Source organism: Cydia amplana, chromosome Z (genome assembly GCF_948474715.1).
Source record: "Cydia amplana chromosome Z, ilCydAmpl1.1, whole genome shotgun sequence".
In the NCBI taxonomy this organism is placed as follows: Eukaryota; Metazoa; Arthropoda; class Insecta; order Lepidoptera; family Tortricidae; genus Cydia; species Cydia amplana.
The window spans coordinates 3,139,162-3,165,869 of NC_086096.1; the positions used below are offsets into that span (position 1 = coordinate 3,139,162).

The 26,708-nt window shown below is 36.7% G+C and overlaps 1 protein-coding gene across 1 annotated transcript; it reads left to right on the forward strand.

Moving 5' to 3' along the window:
• The first annotated feature begins 9,699 nt into the window (after positions 1–9,699).
• Positions 9,700–25,439, forward strand: LOC134660876 (probable 3',5'-cyclic phosphodiesterase pde-5). Its single transcript, XM_063516719.1, has 10 exons — positions 9,700–9,869; positions 10,413–10,541; positions 13,924–14,132; positions 15,514–15,798; positions 16,421–16,988; positions 17,094–17,252; positions 17,839–18,011; positions 20,186–20,297; positions 21,202–21,282; positions 25,290–25,439. The coding sequence occupies exons 3-10, from the start codon at positions 14,104–14,106 to the stop codon at positions 25,437–25,439; spliced, it is 1,557 nt and encodes a 518-aa protein (XP_063372789.1). The 5' UTR covers positions 9,700–9,869; positions 10,413–10,541; positions 13,924–14,103.
• The last annotated feature ends 1,269 nt before the right edge of the window (positions 25,440–26,708 follow it).

The window sequence follows — 26,708 nt, forward strand, 5'->3', positions numbered from 1 at the left end:
CTGAACGGTTTATAATATTAATAATTAAAAAGACAATCCCTCTTAATAATTAATTAATTAATTAAAATATTTGTTCCTTAGTTATGGATATTTTCTATGTATTTAAGTACTTATATGTATCTATATATTATACAGTGTGTGGCCTACAACACGGGCAAATAATTAAAACGTAGATTCTACTCCTCAAACAATAAAACTTTTGTTCGACAACTTTTTGAAATTATGTAGTCTTAAAATTGTCCCTTTTTCAAACAAACTAAATAATATTTTCAATCTACTTTAAATTCCGTCTAATTGACATTGCCCGTCAGTCTTGTCACCATACAGGCATAATCAATTTCGTAATACATTGCGTGTTCGAATAAATTTTAAAGTGTTTTAAAATACAAACCACAAGTTATTTTTAAAAGTCGCTGAACAAACATTGTTTTGTTTGAGGAGTAGAATCTACGTTTTAATTTTTCGCCCGTGTTGTAGGCCACACACTGTATATATCGTCGTATAGTACCCATAACACAAGCCTTATGAGCTTACCGTGGGACTAGGTCGATTTGTGTAAGATTGTCCCATAATATTTATTTATTTATTTATTTATTTAATTATTATGTTTCAGTTTACAACCACCTATTCTTGTATTCGATTAACTTTGATACCTACAGTACTTTACTATTGACATTTTATTTTACCATTTCATAATCTAGTCAGAGATTTGATCAAATCGCTTAACTGTAGAGAGTAAACTGTTGTATTCTGTACTTTTTTTTTTTCATTTATTTATTAACACAAAATATTTACATTCAAAAAATTATGACAGCGAACAAAGCCCCCTGAGGCTTAACTGCCGCTGTAAACTTGATTTCGTCCTTTCACTAAACCGTTCAGAGATTTATTCAAATCACCATATATGTACCATCTTCCAGTTGAGACTTTATCATTTCACTAAACCTGTTTATTAGCGAAATGATAAAACTAGTTGACTTTTTGCGTTCGTTTCGTCAACTTACTGTCGTGGTTAGGGATTTTGTCAAATTCCTAAACAAATCTAGTGAAATGAAAAAGCGTTTCGCGTTTATTGGCCGATTTTGTCTTTTCACTAAACAGAGTCAGTGATTTGGTCAAATGACTGAATTTTTCTAGGGAAATGATGATATGGATTCGCCATTTTAACATCCTGCGTAATTTGATCATATCCCTTAGAGATTTGTTCAAATCTCTGTTTTGATCATTTCCCTGCGACATATATATCGTCGTATAGTACCCATAACACAAGCCTTATGAGCTTACCGTGGGACTAGGTCGATTTGTGTAAGATTGTCCCATAATATTTATTTATTTATTTATTTATTTAATTATTATGTTTCAGTTTACAACCACCTATTCTTGTATTCGATTAACTTTGATACCTACAGTACTTTACTATTGACATTTTATTTTACCATTTCATAATCTAGTCAGAGATTTGATCAAATCGCTTAACTGTAGAGAGTAAACTGTTGTATTCTGTACTTTTTTTTTTTCATTTATTTATTAACACAAAATATTTACATTCAAAAAATTATGACAGCGAACAAAGCCCCCTGAGGCTTAACTGCCGCTGTAAACTTGATTTCGTCCTTTCACTAAACCGTTCAGAGATTTATTCAAATCACCATATATGTACCATCTTCCAGTTGAGACTTTATCATTTCACTAAACCTGTTTATTAGCGAAATGATAAAACTAGTTGACTTTTTGCGTTCGTTTCGTCAACTTACTGTCGTGGTTAGGGATTTTGTCAAATTCCTAAACAAATCTAGTGAAATGAAAAAGCGTTTCGCGTTTATTGGCCGATTTTGTCTTTTCACTAAACAGAGTCAGTGATTTGGTCAAATGACTGAATTTTTCTAGGGAAATGATGATATGGATTCGCCATTTTAACATCCTGCGTAATTTGATCATATCCCTTAGAGATTTGTTCAAATCTCTGTTTTGATCATTTCCCTGCGACATATATATTATACTACTCTTTGGTTTTACCATGGTTTTACGCAAGATTAAGGCCTAATTCGCACGAGAGAGCTTGAATGACATTTATAGTTTGTCAAGGACTGTCTCATTTCAAACATAGACAGAGAGAATCACACTGTCTTTGTTTTACACTAGAACTAGCACCCAAAAGAAAAGGATGAGTATAGTTTTCTTTGTTCTTATTTACGTTATTTACTGTCAATTTGGTTTGACCAGCTATATTCTCACGATGGCGGTGGCGCTTTTTATCAAGCGTTGTTGGATTTTCGACTTTAAGCGTTGGTCGTTAAATCGAATTTAGCGTGTGGACGGATTCACGCGCTTTTTTTAACGCGCGTTGTAAAAGTGCTCCTGTGTTGAGGCACTTTAGACTTGTTATGGATACGATCTGTCAGTGTGAAAAGTAGGAAAAGTCGTTGGGAAAAGTAGCATTTCTGGTTGAAGAAATGTTCAAATCCAGATCTAATTCATATCCTGTTGTTACAATCAGAACGCCTCCTAGTAAGTGGTCAGCTAGAGTCCGTATTATAAGCCAAAAAGCATATAATCACTACGTTCTAACTAAGCTAACTTGAATAAAGAAGTGACACTAAAACCGTTGCCCCATTTTGTCATTACAAATTCCATGCAGAGATAGTGTGGTCCGACTCTATCACTGATAAAATATGAATGCTATATTATTATTGATATCTCAATACACCATGCAATAAACAAAAATTAGTCCTTTCTCCTAAATTAGCATGATCTAAGTTAAAAGCTGAGGGCGTTTTATGCAAGTCCCTAGTCCGTGTTTTAAAATTCGCAACTCCTGGCTCATTTCCTATTTTTCGCACTTGCATCGTAAATTTATACCTTTAAACGAGCAATTATTGTTTATTATTTATATATATATTTCGGGGATCTCGGAAACGGCTATAACGATTTCGATGAAATTTACAATATGAGAGTTTTCGAGGGCGAAAAATCGATCCAGCTAGGTTCTCTGAGAAAACGCGCACTTTTGAGTTTTTATATGTTTTCCGAGCAAAGCTCGGTTTGGGCTCGGTCTCCCAGATATTATGAAATTTATGAATAAATGAATCAAGAAATGATTCAATTCAATGTCATATTTATTCGTAACGTTCGCAACAAGTAATATGTGCAAACTTATCAAAAACTGTTTACGGCATAATATACTATAATATAAATTACTCTATGGTTTACGGTTTGCGCTAGTGCTGCACTCTGGCGGCGAAACATTGCAGTAATGCTCCTTATTTCAAAGCTATGTTTGCCAAATATTTCAGAGGGGAATCACCTAATCGCCAGGAATCTGTAACTTGGGGTAGGGCTGGAACGATACTGATATTACCGATAAGAGAATTAATGAAATTGATGAATCATTATGTCATTAATACTACGGACTGTATTTGTAAAGCTCGCGCGGTATCTTACAGGTAATACCTACATATATTGTATAAAATCTAGTCCCTTCCATATTACTTGTTTATAGTTTAGAAAAGCGTATCTAGTATACATTTTCATGAAAATATTATATTATAAGTCCGTTAGCTACGTTGCAGTTGGCGTGCAGTCGGCTTGCAGTTCCATACAAATTGCAGTTATTAAGCTTTAAGTCCGCCATTATACAATTTTAATATGTAAATTTATTAATTTCCGCTACCCAAAGGTTGTCTGGAAGAGATCGCTTTTTAGCGATAAGACCGCTTGTTGTTTACCTCTGTTTGTATTTCTGTTTTATTTGTATTGTCTTCTTTTATTGAGGTGTGCAATAAGGAGTATTTGTATTTGTATTGTATTGTAATTTTTTTAATCGTTTAAAACGTTTAAATAAATAAATAGGTACTTTCAGAATGATTGATGTGAAACGTTAAAACCCGCGCGATCGCCATATATTTCGTGCAACTTTCTTGTCTTTTGTTCTAATTTCCTCGATTTAAGAATGATTACTTAGGCTAGACCGGGCCGGGCCCGGGCCGAGGCGTCCGACATGTCATTTCCTATGACGGCTGATCGGTGATCACGTGGTGCTTTCCATAGAAAACGAAGCGCCGGAAGCACCGTCCCGGATACAGCCCGGTCCACAGAACATATTAAAGAGGTTAGAACGGCTATCGCGCGCAGTTAGTATCGGAACCGGTGTCGCCGCTCGTTCCTCTCCACATTTCCACATTTCTCGCGCAACGGTAGTAAAAACTTGTGTGCCTGGTGAATGGATACGCCTCCTTTAGACAGATTTGATGTCTGGCTTCTTAATCTGAACGTTATTGTGGCGCAAAAGGCATGTTTACGTTTTTCGGTCAGCGCGGGCGAGTACTAGCATGCGAGCGTTTGCTCATAACCGGCGGCGACACGTACCCTGCTCGCATCGCCATTCTACTTGTTCTGTGGCCCGGTCTATAGCGTGAGTCATCCTTTACCGCTTAATTACCTTAAAAACCAAATGACCCCCCCTTGCGTGATGCCATAAAAACAAAGCGCGTTGCCAATATTTAACTACAAAACAAAGTCTTTTATAGTTACTTACTTGATTGATGACTTTCATAACTACGATAGACTATAATAGGTATAATTAATTATTTATTAAGCTAACAACTTATTACTTAAGTATAAAAGGCGATCTTGCAAGTTTTCCCTGTTCATTTTAACGTGAATAACAAAAACAGAAACGCGTTTTGATATCTGATAGGTATGTCTTTTACAAGCTTTTATTTATCTAACTTGCCCTGTTAGGGCCGGGTACAGAATGACTGCAACCGACTGCAACTTGTATGGGAACTGCATGCCAACGTTGCAGTTGGCGTGCAGTCCACGTGCCATCCCCGGCGTTCCCATACAAATTGCAGACGGGTTGCACTCCGAAGACCTTCTGTATCGGCCCTTAGTTATTTTAGACCCGATTGATCTGAAATTTTGCAAATCATGACAATGCTATATCATGTTGACATGGAGCTGATCTGATGATGGAGACAGGAGGTGGTCATGGGATCGTTGTGATAAAAGAACGCAAATTGTGTTTGGGGTTGTTATAATTGTTTCGATGAGTAGACGATTAATGCTTGTATTATTTACCAATAATGTTTTTTTTGCTAATAACTTATTTAGGATTATATTTGTCTCTAAGGTCGATATTCGCTCGCAGCTTTCTACTGCCATGGCGGGACTGTCGCCCTCTCCTCGCGCCCTCCGCTCAAAGGAAACAAGCCCTATCCCCTCTCCGCTGCTGACCCAGAGGTTGACGCCGCGGTTGCCGCCGATAGTGACCGAACGTGTAGGTTAGTATCTACTTTTAATACTAGTCATAGATACCGATTCGAACGTACACTGACATCAAAATGACATCCACATGACTCGGATCTTGCATATTAGAGCGATAGACGCAGGGTCTACCGCGAAAACCGAAATTCTTTGTCACTCTATTTACGCCTTCATTGGAGTAAAAGAGAAAGATCCCCGCAATTTGGGATTTTCTGTTTTCGCGGTAGGCCCCCTGATAAAGAAGTTTCGATTTTCGTTTATCGCGGTGCGTGTTAAATTAGTCACATCTAACGATTATAAGAATTTAGTGTGGAATTTGTTTTACGCTCCTAACTCTCAAAATAACTAATCATAAAATCGATAATAGTCTAACAAAGGGGCATACGGTAAATATAAAATAAATTGTGCAAAAATATTTTCCAAAATATGAATATTCAGGGAAGAATATGGGAACTACGTTTGCATGGAGAAGCGTTGGTCCACTATCTTCTTTATTCTGGATTTCAGTACCTAAAGGGTCCATTTCTGTTTTAGCGAAGGCCCCATGCCCTCCGCCACCGTCGCCGGCGCCCTGGTCGTGGTACCACCGCAACTGTCACAGCCGCAGCCCTAGGCCTCCGCAGCTCTCATGTAAGTTTTCAGCCGAGGCCCGACAGAGTTAAGGCCACCTCCTGTCTCTCGTCGGATCAGCTCGATGGTACTATAATAAATATTGCATTGTTATTGTCACCCAACTTACATAAAATATGTATATGGAAAGTGGGTATAATTTAGCTTGCAAGATATATATATATGTAACCGGAACATACAAGTACCCATACAAACATTGCAAGTTGCATATCTTTTAAAATTAGATCTTAAAAAAAAAGCGGCCAAGTGCGAGTCGGACTCGCCCATGAAAGGTTCCGTATTTAGGGGATTTATGACGTATAAAAAAAAACTACTTACTAGATCTCGTTCAAACCAATTTTCGGTGGAAGTTTGCATGGTAGGTAATGTATATCATATATTTTTTTTAGTTTTATCATTCTCTTATTTTAGAAGTTACAGGGGGGGGGGGGGGACACACCACTTTACCACTTTGGAAGTGTCTCTCGCGCAAACTATTCAGTTTAGAAAAAAATGATACTATAAACCTCAATATCATTTTTGAAGACCTATCCATAGATACCCCACACGTATAGGTTTGATTAAAAAAAATTTTTTGAATTTCAATTCTATGGGGAACCCTCAATTATTATTTTTTGTGTGAAAATCTTAATGCGGTTCACAGAATACATCTACTTACCAAGTTTCAACAGTATAGTTCTTATAGTTTCGGAAAAAAGTGGTTGACATACGGACGGACATACAGACGGACAGACGGACGGACAGACAGACCGACAGACATGACGAATCCATAAGGGTTCCGTTTTTTGCCATTTGGCTACGGAACCCTAAAAAGGCCAGTACAACTAACGAGGGGCGTAATAAAGCTTTATTAATATAATATTAATAGCGTAATATAGTCTTAAAGATACAGAAAAAAACAAGTACCTATATGTCCTATATGAAACATAATAAAAACACTTAAATTTAAAACTATAAATAACAGATTTGCCTTAAGTTGCCAAACTAACTGTATTCCATTCAAATTTTCAGCTCCACGCCGCCGCCGAGACCCGAATAAATCAAGCACACAGAATGGTAACAATTAACAGATTATTGAATAGTTTAAAAAACTTAACCTTTTACTTAAAACTTAAGACCCCCTAGAGTAAGTTCCAATCGACAGCGAGTCGTGCGTTCTGTTTGCGTTGTGTCTATTTTTGTATGGGAATTTGAACAGCGCGCGGGAGGTTTTGCAGACCCAAAATCCTATACAAAAAGACAGTTAACGCAAACGCCTACGTCACGTCACGCTATCGAATGAAACGTACACTGGTGTTTTAGCATGTCAGGTTGTCAGGTAAAAACCTAGAGTAAGATTAGAAAAATCAAAAATCGAGGGTTGCGTACAGGAAGCTGCAGAGATAGCTGGAGGGGATGGTCAGATATCTCAGAAACTTACTGTACATGTTTAATATGTTTAAATTTTTCATGAGACCTATCACGCTCGACCGATTTATGCAATTTTGTTATATTGTATATTTTTCTCCGTATCTGATGTTTATCTTTAGCTGGAATCCCTTGTTTAAAAAAAAAGCGGCCAAGTGCGAGTCGGACTCGCCCATGAAGGGTTCCGTATTTAGGCGATTTATGACGTATAAAAAAAAAACTACTTACTAGATCTCGTTCAAACCAATTTTCGGTGGAAGTTTATATGGTAGTGTACATCATATATTTTTTTTAGTTTTATCATTCTCTTATTTTAGAAGTTACAGGGGGGGGGGACACATTTTACCACTTTGGAAGTGTCTCTCGCGCAAACTATTCAGTTTAGAAAAAAATGATATTAGAAACCTCAATATCATTTTTGAAGACCTATCTATAGATACCCCACACGTATGGGTTTGATGAAAAAAAAATTTTTGAGTTTCAGTTCGAAGTATGGGGAACCCCAAAAATTTATTGTTTTTTTTCTATTTTTGTGTGAAAATCTTAATGCGGTTCACAGAATACATCTACTTACCAAGTTTCAACAGTATAGTTCTTATAGTTTCGGAGAAAAGTGGCTGTGACATACGGACGGACAGACAGACGGACAGACGGACAGACGGACAGACGGACAGACGGACAGACAGACAGACAGACAGACATGACGAATCTATAAGGGTTCCGTTTTTGCCATTTGGCTACGGAACCCTAAAAAGCCCTGAAAAGAGTTCTCTATCAACGCTTCGTATGTATAAGCACTGATCAGTGCGAACGAATTTAAACCTAATGTATTAAACAATGGACTTAAAATCGTGCGCACATATTACGAAGCAGTGCTTAGACATACGAAGGGTTAAACTTTTTTTTTTTGTTAATTTACCAACAATAAATATTTTGATTTTGCTTCAGACGACGACGAGTTGTCCATTCGAATGTACCTGGTTAAGAATCCCGGCTTTCTGGCCGACTATATCGCTGAGGAGGTGCCCGCACAGTACTTGGAAAACTGGCTCCACATGAAACGCCGGGTTGACGGAACCAGCCCTATCAGTGCGCATTCCTGTGTTGTGACGTCATGCGCCAGCAGCGATAAGGTAATGCTGCAGCCTGGGACTAGGAATGGCTCCGTGTGAAAAGGAGATAACGAGAGAGATGCCTGTGAGGATATTCATTCTAGGTTAGGTCATTCTAGGTTGGACTACGAAGAATATTGATGGAACCAGCCCCAACAGCTCGTATGTTTGCGAGCAGTAACAAGGTATTTCACATGTCCTTGAACTTAGACTGTCTCCGTACGAAATTGAGACTGAACGAGAGAGATATGACGACTCATGAAGAGAAAACTAGATCAGCAAAGACAGAGAGAAAGAGAGATTGGCTTCGCTTGAAGAAGAGACTTGACGGGACCAGCCCAAAAGCACCAAAAGTGCCATCTCTTATATTGCCATGTACAAACATTACAAACAACAACACTTTTAACACGCAACTTTCACTCCCCTCGTCACATCCGTCGATAGAATGAAATGTCCACCTTCATCAAACATCTCGGTGAAGCTATCGCTGACCGTTGGGACAGATCCCTTAGTGTAGTAATGGGCTGGCTAAGATCCAAAATCATGATTTCGATAATCCGAGCCACCATGCAGCATGTATATCCGTGGAACACGGCACAGATTCAAATCCATCCAACATTTCTTCGGTCTCAATGACGGTGCAGCCCTACCGAACCCGTCTACGGTCTACCTCCACCCTGCACTAGCGCCATGTTCTTGTTTTTGCTGTTTTTTTTGATAATTAAACGTTTTAAGTTTTTTAATGAATGAATGAATGAATAAAGCTTTATTAATACCTTGTTATACAGGGTGGAAAAGAGACACTGGAGAGAAGACGTGCCTGTGCCCCATCTATTGGTTGCTCTATGCCAAGGCAGCTGTATTTAATAAAACCGGCAAGTAGCATTATGTCTTAAGCATTTGACATTGTCCGATTCGATATCGGAAGTCGGATTAGCTGTCGGAAAATGGCCATGTTCTTTTATTTTTGCATTAACGCTTTCTTTTGAACAACAAACAATATAAAATAAAACTATGGAAATGGATTATATTGCGTATAGTGAATTTAATATCTGAGACATATAAAAACTCAATAAAGCGCGTTTTCCTAGAGATAAGACCCTAACTATCGCTTTTTCACCCCCGAAAACCCCCATATAGCGAATTTCATCAAAATCGATACTATTGTACAGACAAGAGGCGAACTCTTTACAGCGTTCGTGGTCAACTTCAGTTTTATTGGATCGGACAATGTGAAAACGCTCTATTATGCTCTTAAATCTATATTTATTTTGAATCAAAAATCTTCATCCAAAAATTACCTTCTAGCTTTTGTTACAGGCTAGGCTTGACGATAAGAAGATAAATATCATATCAATCATAGAAGATTTTACATTAAAAGTATTTCCTGATGCAGTCACAGAGTTATATCTGGACCTCCAAAATTATGTGTACATTGTGACACAAACCGGCCTCGTAAGTTCATCTTAGCCTTCCATGCTTAGCCTAAACCTAGATCTATATCTATATATATGATATAGATATATGAATAGATCGACTATTAATTAATAATGTGAGTAATATACCATGTTATATCTCACATTATTGCCATAAATCCATAATATAAATGTAACCTGCTTGTAGCGACACTATCATCATCTTCCTCGCGTTGTCCCGGCATTTTGCCACGGCTATGTCCCGGCATTTTGCCACGGCTTTGTGCCGGCATTTTGCCACGGCTTTGTCCCGGCATTTTGCCACGGCTTGTCCCGGCATTTTGCCACGGCTGTAGCGACACTATCTCAGGGCTAAAATAGAATCTGGTCAAGCTGAATTTAATAGTAATTGTGCTTTATATAGTACTCTTCTTTCTTCTCATCCTCTGACAGAATTTTTTTTGAGCCTGTCTCTTGTCGCTTAAACGCAGCCACATGCCTTTCCGCACAGATTCTATCATAAGATAGGTAATTAGTATTCTGTTTCTGTATTCTGATATGTCGTCTCACCGGATTTTTACAGGAGCATACAACAGAGCAACACGTCCGAATCGCTAGACGAGTGATATCCGAGGGAGTACCATGGTTTTTTAGTCGATATGACGCGCCAAGACTTTCTAGTTTACCTAAACATGTTATTCATCTTCTCTATGTAAGTGAATGTTAAGGACCTTAACTTAAGGTGCAGTGGGTTTAGGTCCTTGTCCGACCGCACTGAAGACGGCCGAGTGCATACCTACCCGGGATCGAGAATATCATTGTTACCTACTGAATTGTTATTTTTAGTTCAAACATTACCCATTATTAGAGGCATATTTTTATGCAAAAATGGTTACCAATTTAGAGCGTCAATTGTTTAATCAGGCTTTAAGTCGAGGAACTCCTCAAACTTGCTAATAATGTTTTTTGGGAACCGTATTATGTTCTAAGACTGGCTGAACCCACTGCACCTTAAAGGGGCCTACTGATTAACAGTCCACCGCCGGACGGTATTGGCCTGTCAGATGTTCGGAACTGTCAACTTTTGGTTCCAACTGTCTGGCCGATATCGTCCGGCGGACTGTTAATTAGTGGGCACCTTTAAATGAGGTAGGTTTTAAAGCTTTCTAATTAATCGCTAAAGCAATATAATTTTCATTTTTTTCAATGTTAAAATGTCGTTCTTTTTTTTTAAACCCGATTAAGAACAATGTCAAAGTCAAAGTCAAAAAATATCTTTATTCATGTAGGCCTAGCAACAAGCACTTATGAATCGTAACATACTTATAAATTATCTTAAGCTAATTATCAGAGCAATTTATTGATGTTATTATTCCATAATAATATTGGATTATTATACAAATCAAATTTAACACAAATTTAAGAATTTCACAAAAGGATCGTCAAACATGAAAAAAAAATTGTATAAAAAATACTAGTCTAGAATGTTTCTAGAATAAAATCTAAATGTCAAATAAATAAATAAAAAACACAAAAGAAGTACAAACATCGGAATATTCGGAATATCAATTTCCTCATCATTAATCAAATATACCTAATATATAAATAATCATTTCGAATAACAATTAATCCCACGTTGTTTTATCATTCATGTAGTCTTGTGTGGTATAATACGCTTTAGATATAAGTTTACGCTTTACATAATTCTTAAATTTACTAATAGATAATTCAGTAATATGCTTTGGAAGTTTATTATAAAATCTCACACAATTACCCATGAATGATTTTTTAATTTTATAGAGCCGAGTGAAGGGCACTGCGAGCTTATGTTTATTTCTAGTATTAATATTATGAATTTCACAATTTTTTCTAAAATTTACAATATTTTTATGTACATACAGAATATTCTCATAAATGTATTGACAGTGCACTGTCATTATGTCAATTTCCTTAAATTTATCTCTAAGTGAGTCTCTATGGTTCATTTTGTATATTGCTCGAATAGCCCTCTTCTGCAGAACAAAAATGGTATTTATCTCTGAAGCACCACCCCATAGTAAAATACCATATGCCATAATGCTATGGAAGTAACTAAAATATACTAATCGAGCTGTTTTCACATCAGTTAACTGACGGATTTTGCTCACTGCAAAAGCTGCAGAACTCAGTCTATTCGAAAGAGTAGCAATATGGGGACCCCACTGGAGTTTAGAATCTAAAGTTATACCAAGAAAAACTGTACTATCAACTAATTCCAATTCCTCATCCTTCACAATGACACTTGTTTGCACATGCCTAACGTTACTACTAGTGACAAACTTAATACATTTAGTCTTTTTCTCATTTAACAATAAATTATTAACATTGAACCAATTTACTACTTTTGAAATAGCATCGTTTACATCATTGTAAGCTTGTTGCTGTCGTTTGACTTTGAAAATAAGTGAGGTGTCGTCTGCAAACAACACTATATCATGGTGGGTCTTTACAAGGAATGGCAAGTCATTTATGTAGATAAGGAACAGGAAAGGCCCCAATATTGACCCCTGCGGTACACCCATAAAGACCAATGACCCCGGTGATCGCTGTCCACTCACATCGACCCTTTGTATTCTACCATTTAAGTAGGACTTAAGTAAATTCAGTGCCGATCCTCTAACTCCATAATAATGAAGTTTCCTGATTAATGTTTCATGACAAACGCAGTCGAAGGCCTTAGACAAATCACAGAAGATACCTAAAGCATCTCGTGACTCCTCCCAGGCATCGAAAATATGCTTAATTAGCTCAACACCAGCATCGGTTGTTGAGCGACCCCGCGTAAAACCAAACTGCTTATTATGCATTAAATTATTAACGTTAAAATGTCGTACTAATTGAGAAAGAACTAATTTTTCAAAAATCTTGCTAAATGTTGGTAGCACAGATATCGGTCTAAAGTTAGTGGGGTCAGAGCTGCTACCAGATTTAAATAAAGGAGTTACTTTACTATGTTTCATTAAATCAGGAAACTCGCCGCAATCAACACTGTTGTTAAATATAACTACCAAGTCAGGCGCTACAATTTCTACTAAGGATTTGACAGCATGGACAGAGACTCCCCAGAGGTCATTAGTTTTTTTGACATTAATTGATTTAAACGCCTTTATTACATCTGAGGTAGAAACATGTTCAAAATGAAGGTCTCCACAACACTCTGGAGCGTTATGTTTTAATAATGTAACAGCAGATGAGGGTGATGAATTTAAATCCTTAGTTGTGGATACTGGTACCTCGGTGAAAAATTTTTCAAATTCTGTAGCTACTTCTAAATTGGAATCTATAATTTTGTTATCAATATTTAGTTTAAGTTCTTTAATTGTGTGTTTCGAGCGACCAGTCTCCACATTTATTACTTTCCAGGTTGCTTTAATAATGTCGGAACTACTTTTTATTTTCTGACTTAGATAATTTCGCTTAGCTATATGACAATCTACTTTAAACTTCTTCGAATATTCCTTGACATGTTCTTTAAATTCATCACTCTGATTAAACCGCCGTTCCTCATACAAGGCATACAGTTCACGTCTTCGTTGATGTAAGTCCGCAGTAGCCCACTCACTAAAAACTGATGCACCATTAACTACGACCGATTTTGAGGTGAATATCGCATTATAATGTTCCATAAAAGTGTGAAAGAATGAATTATACATACTATTAGGACTCATATCGGAAGACAAAAAGGGTAGCGCCTGAACTAAACTTTGCTTCATTCTTTCCACGCGGTCCGAGGTTACTGGTACAAAAGTTATTTGTTTTCTCATAGTATTTTTCCTTAATGCCTCAAATACCATTAATTGACCTAAGTGGTCTGATTCTAAATTGCTGATAACTTTTTTAGTAATAGGAAAAATATCAGTGAAAATATTATCAATACAGGTTGCACTAGAGGCAGTCACTCTAGTGGGCTCCATAAACATGTGGTTGAGATTACAAGATTTGAAAAGATTCAATAATCTACAAGACATTGTTGAATTTTCCAAAATATTTACATTAAAGTCGCCGCATATAAGCAATTTGCATCGCATCGCATAATGCAACTCGTTTTCTTGCAGAAAAACCACCACGTCGCTTTCGTACCGTTCAAATACGAATTCGGTGCAATAGTGCTAGAAATATGGAATACATCAGCGTACACTGCGCACGACAGAGTTCTGATTGAGCGGTTGCCGCAACTCGTCGGGTTGACCCTGCCGTATCACAGCCGGTATCATTATCTGTTGCAGGAGTCGAAGATGTCGGAATTTCTATTGCAGGTGGCGCAGTAAGTGGAACCATAGAGAAATATAAGTAAAGAAAAGGTGGTTGCTCACTTGCACCATCCCACTAACCCGGGGTTACTCAATACTCAATACTCAATATTTTATTGCAATTTCACAAAGTAATTGTACAGGTGGTAAACTTATAAGCTAGGTCTTTGTGAACCCTGTTGGGCACTGCAATATACTATTTACAATTCCAAAGAGAGGAGAATTTGTGATTAATGTAAAGTGATTAAATCTTAATATAAACAATAATTATAAGCAAATGTAAAAATAAGGATTAAATTTATGTCAAAAATACCAAAGTCAAGCCTTAACAAAAAAAAAATGTAAATTTCAATGTATTTGTAATTACGCGGTTAAATCATTAACCCAGTGTTAAATAGTACTGGTAACCATTGTAACTCCAGGTTTAACCGGTTAACCCGGGTAAGTGAAATGGTGCAAGTGGGCCTAAGTGTGGTAACTCCATACATCAGTTTTCTTACCAAAACTCGTTATTTCGTAGTCGACATCTAACGTCATGTCACAAGTTTCGCTACTCACGAAAAATGTACCACTAAAACAATTTCAAGAGGGCGTTCATGGGACGACCGAGACTGGTGGCCGTCCGGTGGGTCGGCCCAGGAATCGCTGGGCAGACAGTGTGGCGGCGGATCTGCTTCAGCTTCGCGTCGGTAACTGGCGGGAAGTTGCGCAGGATCGGGTCAGGTGGCACGCTGTCGTTTCGGAGGCCAAGATTCACTTTGGATCACTGAGCCAAAATAGTTAGTTAGTTAAAACAATTGACAACTAATATTATAAGCAGAAGCTGAAAATAGACTTGCGGTTAATCCGGTTATAATAGTAGCTAAAAATTGTCGAGCATTGGTATTTGTGTTCGCCTCGTCTATTGTCAACTAGCAGTGCTGATAATGTCCGCTACTTGACGCTAGATGTCGACTACGAAATAACTCGCGTTTTGGTAACAAAACTGATGTATACCACTCTTTCTTTACTTATATTTATCTATGGTGGAACTGAGTTTTGAGCCTTTATCAGGCAATTTTAGCAGGCAATCTCTTAGCAGCCAAGGGCCACATACTTATTGTTCGTAAACGAAGTTGACGCGGGCCGCAGTTTGTTAATATTTATGACTTTATCGGACATTGTCGTTTGTCAATATTAAAAACAAAATAGCCAGGGAGGCTCGCGGCCCTCGCGGGCCGCCTGTTGCCGACCGCTGCCTTAAAGCACTGGCATCACCGGACATATAGTTTTTGGATGATCATTATGCACACCACAGCTTTAAGTTTAAATCTGGTAAATGTCAGAGTGAAAGGTATGGAAGCAACCAATGAATTTCATTGAGAGAAATGTATTAAAAATATTATTTTATCCCAGGGCAGTATTCGAAGAGATGCTATCTCTGGACCAATTAATCAAGAAGATTCTAGAAGTGGCCCAGCATCTGGTGAGCGCCGACAGGGCATCCCTCTTTCTCGTTGACCACAGGAACATGGAACTGGTTTCCACGGTCTTCGATCTCAAATACGAAACAGAGCAGGACAGCGACTTCTCAAAGAAAGAGATAAGAATGCCGATTAATAAAGGGATCGCTGGACATGTGGCTACATCTGGAGAAACAATGAATATTCCCGATGCATATTCGGATCAAAGATTTAACAAGTAAGTCAACCATTTGGTGCACAAACAGTATCTTTTACGTACCCAACATAAGTGTTTATCGATATCAAGCACAAAAAAATGGCCAAATGGTTGTCGAACCACGTTTAATGGAGAATTTCTTTGCTTCATGCAATATAAAAAGCCATTCGCGGCACTTACGTCGTTTTAATAAGAAGATAAGTTTATATTTTCATATACAAAATAATTTTCGTGGACATTTTTAACCTGTATATTTTTTGTACGCTCGGTTCTAATTTTCATTAAAGTATTATCTTATCGTTTCCGAGTAAAAGGGCTGTGACAATTACGGATAGATTAACAGACGGACATGACGTAACTATAAGGGTTCCTGTTTTGCCAGATTGACTACAGAAACCTTAAATGTAATAAAAATTTGGCTTGCACATAAATAATATTTTAGTACTTAAATCACTTATGTAACGACACTAAATGTTAAACCGTTCTAAAATAATAATATATTTCATCAAACTAATCACCGCGACTCAATTGAAATAAAGTGGTGGAGGTAATTAGACGGTGCCACATAAATCTTTCTGGGAATGGTAGTTTATATGATCGAAATTTGGATTAACTAAAATAAGTACCTTGTTTAAATTTATAGGGCAGTAGACGAAGCTACCGGCTATCGTACTGTCAGCATCCTGTGTATGCCAATCAAAGTGAGGGGTAAGATTCTAGCGGTCGTCCAGATGGTCAATAAAAGAGACAAGCGGGCTTTCGGAGCCGACGACGAATCAGCGTTTCAAGTATTCTCTACGTTTTTTGGACTAGCTTTACACCACGCAAAGCTATACGATAAAATAAAAAGGAAAGAACAGAAGTATAAAGTAGCACTGGAAGTGCTTGGCTATCATAACGCCTGCTCCGAAGAAGACGTTGAAACTGTTCTTAAAGAAAGAAGAAAACGAGCAACGATCAACTATAATGATTTCGCTTTAAATCCTTTTGATGTTAACGATACTGAGAAATGTAAAGGGATTCTAAGTATGTTTGATGATTTGTTCGATATAACCAAGTTTGACGTAACAGTTTTAACCAGATTTGTTTTGACCGTGAAGAAGAATTACAGAAAAGTGCCTTATCACAATTTTGATCACGGCTGGGCGGTTGCCAACTCCATGTATGTCATGTTGAAACATGATACTGAAAACAGATTTAATTATAACAATGTAAGTAATGATACCGAAGCAAAATGCAACGTTTCTAAAGCCTGTGACCCTGTGATATGATTTGAAAGTATTTTTTTTGTAATATTTAGAGCAATTATTTTTCAGAGGTTAGCATTATTTGTGGCTAGTTTGTGCCACGATTTAGATCACAGGGGATACACTAACAAGTTCATGAGCGAAATAGCGTCGCCTTTAGCCGCCATATATACAACTTCTACCTTAGAGCACCATCATTTTAATATGACAGTAACCATACTCCAACAGGTTTGTTACGTTTTAACTTGAGTATATAATCATCACACAAAACGTCACAAATCATATTGTCGTTACCTTTATCATAAATATGTTAGTCTTTGCAGTAACTTTTAACGACTAATCATAAAAATATCCACTTTTAATACATTTAAACACATTTGTAATACACGTAAACGGTCATTCTTAAAAATATATCTGCGTTCTAATTGCCGCGACCCATACAAAATGTATGAAACGGGTCGTGGTAATTAGATGCAACTACAGACATATTCTCGGAGAATGACCCTACTTTAAATAATTACCTTAAAACTCTTTGGTATAAAGCGCACTAAAATATTTCGTGACTTTTATTCTTAATATTAGACCTTGCTAAAGTCTATTTTTTTATTCGGTAGACTAAAATGACATTTCATAGTATGAACATCATGTGTCATTTCATACTATGAAATGTCATTTTAGTTTACCGAATAAAAAAATAAACTTTAGTTGCTAGTATTCAATTTTAAAGTTGCTTTCTTCAGTAAGTATATTAATCTCAAATCTTTGCAGCCTAACAGTTTTAGCCATTTCTGAAATATCCTTAATATTTTCCCAGGATGGTCACAATATTTTCTATCAGATGTCGAGCGGGGAATACAAAGATGTCCTGGACTCGATTCGCCAGTGTATTCTGGCCACAGATCTTGCTGCATTTTTTCCTAATTTAAAGAGGATTAATAAACTCGTTTTGGAGACATCCCAGTTTGATTGGAACGATGAAAGTCATAGGTACAGTAAAATTTATGTGCCTTTATCTACACATTTAACATCAATCGCACATGATAAATTCAGAAACAGCACAAATACATTTCTTATACTAAGAAATTTTTTATCTGTGAAAATGTTAGCGCTGGTGGCCTAGCGGTATTAAGAGCGTGCGACTTGCAATCCGGAGGTCGCGGGTTCGTACCAATGAGTTTTTAGGAACTTATGTACGATATATCATTTGATATTTACCAGTCGCTTTTCGGTGAAGGAAAACATCGTGAGGAAACCGGACTAATCCCAATACGGGCCTAGTTTACCCTCTGGGTTGGAAGGTCAGATGGCAGTCGCTTTCGTAAAAACTAGTGCCCACGCCAATTACTGGGATTAGTTGCCAAGCGGACCCCAGGCTCCCATGAGCCGTGGCAAAATGCCGGGACAACGCGAGGAAGATGATGATTCAAATTTCGAACATCTCTGAAAAACAAACGAATGTGATTTGATCACATTTCTAGTATCACATAAATCACATTTCGAGTTGACGTTTCATTTAGTGTGTTATCAAATGCTACAATGGCGGTCGTACCATGCGGTTCCTGAATACATATGAGAGAGCTTATTATAATATGTCTGTAGATAAAGCAGTGTCTGAACCTGTATAATTAGAAACACGCGTGTGATGTTTTCATGAATTTGCTTTCAGCTTGTTTCATAAGCTCAACTGCACACCCGTATTTTAATGCCTATCATTCATTGATATAGTATAAAGAACTGGATACCCAATCAGCCGCCAAAAATGGCCCCACAAAAGTGATGTCAAAACAGATCATGCATTACTTTTTCGTTTAGTCTTGTTTGAAACGCTCAAATGTGAAGTTGTCAACAATTACGAAATGTGCCGTTAAAATATGTAAAAATAACAATGATAAAACAAGGAAAAAGGATGGAATGTATTTCTTTCGGTTAGTTCTTTGGATAGCATTACATAATTTATGTAATCTGGTGGTAATTTTATGGTTTTGAATAAATTAATTTGTTAGTACCAAGGAAGGGATGTCAAGGAACAAAATTCTATCGAGTCGATGTGAGGTCATTATTTTTTTATATTTTTATATGGAATTCATAAGAAATAATATTATGTTTAAATTGAAGATTTCCAAGAAAACCTATGCGACGTGCAAAGTGGACTGCTATTTAATTATAGCAAGAGATAGGGGTGATGCAGTTTTAAACAAGGCAAAACGGCACTTGTGTGTTTGGCCCATTTCCCTGTTTCCGACATATACACCACCAATAAGGGCTTATATCGACTAACTGTAAATGCTAAACCTGTCGGAACACAGTGACAACCACAGGATTTTTTTTTATAAAGTATAGGTAGACTTTATAAAAAAAATCCAATCAGTATCTAAATGTCCCCGTGCACCCGTGCTATGAGTAAATGTAGATCTTAAATACACAGTTATTTAATAAGTAGAATTTATTTCAAGGAAATTAGTATTTAAAGACCTATACTTACGAATTAAAAATTTAATTTGTTTGAATTTCAACCACGAATTAATTTTATTTGAGCTCCCGATTAAATTAAATTTGTTTTATTTATTACTTCAATTTTAATATTTTCCTGTACAGTAATACATATTAAAGTGTACCAAAGTGACTCCATTCGTTCATTATTCTCGTTTGACGTTGTTTGACGTAAATACGTTACGTTTAGTGCCATCGGACTAAATTTTTTAACAGTGTTGGTACTTATGTTTGCAAATTTGACACTTAATGCTTACGACATTAAGCTCTTTTCTGTACGAAACATTTATCTTGACTCAAAATTTACGTAAGCGTTTTTATCATCAATGCAAATGGTGCGAAACGTCATTGGGATCCACATTTCTTGACGTTTTTGTTCTGCTTTGTGTGTCTATTTCTTTTATATTAAGTCAGTGCTATCATTATATAGCAGTCACATAAACTACTATTATTCTGCCGCCATGCGAATTGGGATTTTAAAGATTCCACCTTGATATCTAAGAGGATCCGTTACCGGAACAATTAAGATAACACATACAATAGATTCACTTGGGTAAAATCATTCCGGCCTTCTGAAAGTGGAGTATGTGTACAAGCGTTAAAAGCTAAAAAGTTTGTAGTTTGTTCTTATAGACGATATTTTCCACATTGACCTTAGCTGTGTTTCGCAGGGTCCTTGGCCAGAGTTTCTGCATGACAGGCGCGGACCTCAGCGCTTCAGCGAAGCCGTTCGAAGCCCAGCTCCAAACGGTGGAAATAATTTTCGACGAGTTCTATCAACAGGTATTTGTACTAGTGTTGAGTCGCTCACTCGTGAGGCACCTCATTTGTACCACTCATTTTGTTAATTTGTCGCAGTACTTCGTACCGAAAAAATGTCTTACTTCACTCCTCTATTCATTTTACTTGATTCTAAAATTATCTTTCTCCTAAAAGTTCTATTCTTAACCTCCAGAATTGCACTCCAATTAAATGTTACTATTTATTTATTTATTTATAAAGGAAGTGATGAATACATAAATATGTATATACATTAAATATTTTTGTCGCCGTTGGAATTAATGGAATAGTCGACGCTGAAAATATGCTAGTACCTCACCTCATTTGAAGTAAGACATTGTAACACCTCATTTTAGAAAATGAGGTACTCATACAAACTCATTTTAAATTGATGTCCTACCCATCACTAATTTGTACTATGTAATATTTCTTGCTGGAAAAGGCTGGTAGTAGCCGCTCAAGATCGCGCCAAATGGAAATTTCATCTGCGAACCCGATTGAGGAAAATACATCATCATTATGCCTTGGCCAATTTCAGAAAACTATTATGCTTTTGCGTGTACTTATACCTTTTCACGGACGTGGCAATTAGACTACAAATACCTACGTATATTTTCTGAGAATTGTTGTAAATTCTTCTGTATGATGATTGATGGCGCACGCCGTACCTAAGTATGTTGAAAATTATATACTATGAATTTTATCATCTATCTGTGGCCTGCTGCCATAAAGTTTTCATCATACTCGTGATACATACTGACAATCAATTTCAAATTCTATTATTAATTTCTGTTTTCTCATAATTTTCCATAACTAGTTTTATTTGCAAATACGAGCGACTAACAATGGTTTTAAGGTTTTCCCTAGTTTCGTAGTTTTTTGAAATTGAACTATAACAAATTGCCAGGGTGACCTGGAGAGGCAAGCAGGCCGCTCCCCAATCGCGATGATGGACCGCCGACGACAAGACCAGCTCCCATCATGCCAGGTAGCAACTCTTCTCTTATCTTATTTTCAACAGTTCATGGTAGGGGCTATTTTACTTCTGCACGGCTATTATGGTCGTTCTGGTCTACGTGACAGCGTGATAAAATAGTGTCCATCATCGCCGGCTGAGAATACGTTTGTGCCATATCCATTTATGAGCAAAATCGTTTTTTAATTATTTCTAAAATAACAAAAAATATGCTATATAATTGACACTAATCGGTTTTTGGAAAAACATATTTTTCAAAAATGTAACTATAGGATAATTACACTCTGTTAACAGAAAATTATCACAAAGATGTGACATATCCAAAACATTGTACGTTTAACATTTACTCATCAAAACGGATATGGTAATAATAAAAGTGCTTTTATTTCATGATTATCACTATATTCACAATATTTGTATAGTACGTACTATAAACAGTAATCATATGTGCCTAAATGACAAATAAGTTCAATATTTCCTAAATGTAAAACTTTTCGAGAAATTATTTTTTTTTGCTTCTTTTCGCTCTCCTGTAAACCAATGTAAGTGGCGTATGGCACAAACGTATTCTCACCCAGCGTCATGTGTCCATCACTTTCCATCCTGCGGTTTTAGTGTGACAGTTATTTTATTACGTGGATCCGTGGTTGCACATCCATAATACACCTGCTACCTACCATTAGCGGCCGGTTACCAATTGTCACAAGACTGACGGTCAATGTCAAATCAAACCCCATACATTTTTCCAGGAAAGTGACAGTTAGAAGTTACTTAAACACATCGCGCTTTAAAGTACAAGTCAAAATGAAAGTATCTAATACTCTTATAATGTTACGGAGATGTATAAGTTTCTATGGTAAATTATACATTCAAGAGATATAAAAGGTCCCCAAAGTCATAGAAAATACTAATAAGATTTGGAGGTGTATAGGTTCTCCATGCGTCAAAAAGAAATTGTATGAAATAACTGCTAAGCTAGAGTTAGACCAAGACAAGCCTGCAACGATTTTGATAGCACACGCAGTGCAAGTGTTATTTATACGTCATAAGAATATAATGTCATACGTCATAGACGTATGACGTATAAAATAACACTTGCACTACGTGTGCTATCAAAATAGTTGCAGACTTGTCTTGGTCTAACTCTAACTGTGTTGTGGATTCCATTCAGTCAGAGCTCATCAGGTTCTTTACCAATATTCACTCAGTTTCACACATTCTTCTATTCTTCTGGGTACAGTTAGACCGCCCGGGATTGTTCGTCAGATCTTCCCCGCGGTTCGGGACGGCTTGTCACCAATGACGCCTGGTGATATCCAAGGCAAGTCTGCCACTGAAGCTAAGATTCCCTGACTTCTATCCCCCAATTCCTCATAAGGGAATACGAAAAGCGTTTATTCTTCACCTATTTAAGTAGTTTGTCTTCTTGAGTAACCTTGTATCCCCAAAAAAGGAAGGGCATTTAGTCCTTCTTCATAGTTCATGCATGCAGTTCTCTTCCTAGCAATTAATCACGTGCTAGTTCTTTCATTTTTGGCTTTAAGGTTTATCAACTGTTAAGCCATGAATGAACGCAGTTAATGGCACTAAAATTTGTATACTTGCTGTATTCTTAATTTAATTTCTCTTACATTTCCTCTTCTTCTTCCTAGCGTTATCCCGGCATTTTACCACGGCTCACGGCTTAATTTCTCTTACGAATTGGATTAAATGTTCTGTAAACCATCAAGTTCTTCAAGTTTTCCACCCTTCAGCTTAACTTTTATCATTTTACTCTGAACGTTTTGTCATATTCCCTGGGTTTTAACCCAGCATTGTACCAACAGATATCCCCGGGCCGTCTTGGCGTTGGCCAAAATTCGATGACACTACGGTAGACCCATCAGGTTTCAGCCTGCCGGTGAAACGTTTTATAGGTCTGCCGATTGACTGAGACGGATTATTAAGAGTTATTATGGTACGGACAGGTTTGCTGCATGGAGTATATGTAACGTATTGTGTTAAGTAATTAAAATAGGTAATATATTAACTACTTGGAGTCTATTATTATTATCTCAGTTATTTTCTACTAGAAAATTAATGGGCAACTTCTCCGCAATCGCCTGAGACAAGTGGTAGACCCATAGCCTGGCCTGTTCTAATGTATGTGTCCATCCGTGGTAGCCTGATGAAAATATTTTTTCACCTCAGCAGCTCGAACAAGGGTACTTTGCTACTTAAAAACAGTGAGCAAAATCGCATTTTGCTCACTGAGTGAGACAAAATGAGCAAAATTCGATTTTGCTCACTGTTTTTAAGTAGCAAAGTACCCTTGTTCGAGCTGCTGAGGTGAAAATTTAATTGTTGGTATATCTTAAGAAAACATGAGTGAATAAAGGTAAGTGATGAAGAAGGAATACATTTTTCGGGTTCTCTAATATGTTCTTACTGCTGAGGTGAAAAATGTTGTGTACTACACGAGATCAAAGTTATTTACATCTCGTGCGCTTTTGAGTCCCTTACTACGCTCAAGATTCTAAATTAGATTCACGAGCGTAGCGATTATAGAATCTTTCGCTTGCACGGGACTCAAAATAAGCACTCGAAGAAATATCAAACTTTGATCTCTTGTTGTACAAATAACTATTATAGTCGCAATAATATAATCCGACAAAGCTAGGTAACTGACTTTCTCACCTGACTTTTCATCACCTAAAAGTGGCGGCGTCATATAAGTCGTATTTCCATAGAAATTTGTGGTCTACGGTAGTGTGCAATATGATACCTAGCTAAGTATGTATTTATCCTAGAGTACCTGACTAGAGGAAATAATTTCAGCAATGTCACCAGAGCCTAAAGCAAGCAAACAAACCAAGTAGTCGGTCAATAATCGATAACAAAGTCCGAATGATTGACCATTGTTAAATATACTCTGCGAGGAAGATCTTCCCATAAAAAAAGTTTCATATTTACTACTTGGATCATGATTATCATGAATGAATGTAAAGGGTAATTCTCAAAAAATATGTCTGCTGTATAATTGCCAGGACCCATACTAAATATATGAAAAGAGTCGTGGCAATTAGACTAAGACATATTATCAGAGAATGACCCTAAAACTTCGACTGAAAATAATGGGCAAATATTGTACAGCACAGCTGTATATTACCAGTCGGTGTAAGAGTTACTAAATTAAACTCATACTCATAATCTTTATTGCATATCACATTGTATCTCAACCTATTGCATAGAATTGACTCTATATAAAGTCCACTAGTTGCTTGTCTATTCTCTGGAGTTTTGTTTTAGATGCATGATTATTGCCATCTTTAAAACTTATACCGTTATAAGTATACTGAACGTTTCCCTATAGAATGATACATACCGTATGGTCTTTAGATATACATACATTTTAATGTGGATTCCAGTTTTGTATTGTTTTAAGGAAGTTATCGTTTGTTTTAATCTGTCATTTTGACTTATGTATTTGTAAGACAGGGATAAAACATAAATTAGCTCGTTCAATTTTATGAATTATAATAAAATAATAATAAAATATATTTATTTCCACCTCAAAAAGGTGGTATTTAATTTCTTGCATGTCATTGCAACAAATTCGGTACGTTCAGATAAGTGTCAAATTTAAAGTATGAAACTTCATCTTATCAAGCCGATTCGACGTTGACAAATGCGTAGAACAGTTTTCAACCTAACTTTGTTCCTTTCGGTGTCGAGACCCTCGGTCCGGGAGCTCAAAATTTATTTACATATTTGGCCTAACGGCTGGTCGAAGTCACTGGGGATAAAAGAGCTGGCAGCTTCCTCGCTCAACGAATAAGCGTTGCAATTCAGCGAGGAAATGCTGCCAGTGTCTTTGGTACTATGCCCCAGGGGCCCTCTTTAGATATAGATATTTAGTTTTCCTTTTTTAAGTAGTAGTTTTAGTTTTGTAGGTAGTTTTAATTTTATTTAGGTTATTTTATTGTTATTTTATACTTATGTTGTTGTTCAATAAAGATTTATCACACTTTGTCTTACAGGTCGGATTCCTGAGCCAAATATGCCTGCCATGCTACACCATCCTAGCAGCCTTGTTCCCCAAAACCAAACCAATGGTGGAAATGGTCACCGCTAACCTGGAGAATTGGAAGGCGAGGTCAAAAGAGCTCGAAAAGAGTAAAGAGGAATAAATTATAGCTGGTCAAGCAAATTTAGTCAGTAAAAAGAGGCGCGAAATTCATATTTTCTATGGGACGATGGCCCTTCGCGCCTACATTTTTCAAATTTGCCGCCTTTTTCTACTGACAAGATCTGCTTGACCAAGTATACATTCACATCACTCACGTTCACCTCAATTTTTTATGTGATATGAACTCTAGTGTAAAGTGAAACAGATATAAAGTTAAAGGAACGATTTGAGGTGAAAATGGAACTGCTTCAACTTTTTAAGTAAAGTGAAGGGTACCAGAAAACCAATGAACGAATGCAAATGTATATTAATTCGATATTTTATATCCATGTAGAATTTTGGTACCTAGTTTAATAAGTTAATAAAATTAATAATATACATGTATTCATGTATTCTGCGTTGTGCGTAATTGTATTATTAAAAGATTATAACACGCATATTTATAAAAGTGTATTTAGGTAGGTACCTATGTACTTGTTATTTTAGACTCTGTTAAATAGCTGTTAATTTTAAAATCGAATCGGTCAATACAATTGCTACTTGTACCTTAACTATGTATATATGTACCTACCTCAAATCTGTATTTATTACTTAAAACATATCTATCAAAACCAACGGTTTTAGCCCAGAACCCCTAGTGTAGATTTTATTATATTTAGACATTTAAAATACTTTTCATATCTAAAGAATGTATGGCAAGTAACAAAAATGAATTCGTACACATTTAAAAAATAGAGTCTAAGGAGAAAAGTTGAAAATAAATAAAAAATCACCTGTAAATGGTGTTTAAGATAAGTTTAAGATAAGTATAATAATCACTGCCAATCGTCAGGGTTTATTAGGGTTCCGTAGTCACACTTGTATAGATGTAATTGTAACAATACTAACAATAGAAGACCGAACATTCTACATCTAATACAAACTAATTACCACGACCTACGAGTCATCGCAATATAGGTATGTACAATACTTCTTGCGTCAAATGATGGCCATATGACAGTTCCGTCAAGTCACTTCTGGCTGGGCTTAAAAGATAATAGAGAAATATGCTTTCACCGTATATTTATTCGTTACTGAAAACATACATTTCTAAGTAAATTATTTTTTTATGTAACACCTACTGTTAGTGTTGAGTCGCTCACTCGTGAGGCACCTCATTTGTACCACTCATTTTGTTAATTTGTCGCAGTACTTCGTACCGCAAAAATGTCTTACTTCACTCCTCTATTCATTTTACTCATTTACTCGCGCGCATCACAAACACCTCTTG

Bases quoted from the DNA above. Each gene is read 5' to 3' on its own strand.
- LOC134660876 (XM_063516719.1), top strand. From the start codon at position 14,104: ATGTCGGAATTTCTATTGCAGGTGGCGCA. The intron at 14,133-15,513 runs GTAAGTGGAACC...ATTTTATCCCAG, and splicing joins TTTCTATTGCAGGTGGCGCA to GGCAGTATTCGAAGAGATGC. The intron at 20,298-21,201 runs GTATTTGTACTA...ACAAATTGCCAG, and splicing joins TCGACGAGTTCTATCAACAG to GGTGACCTGGAGAGGCAAGC.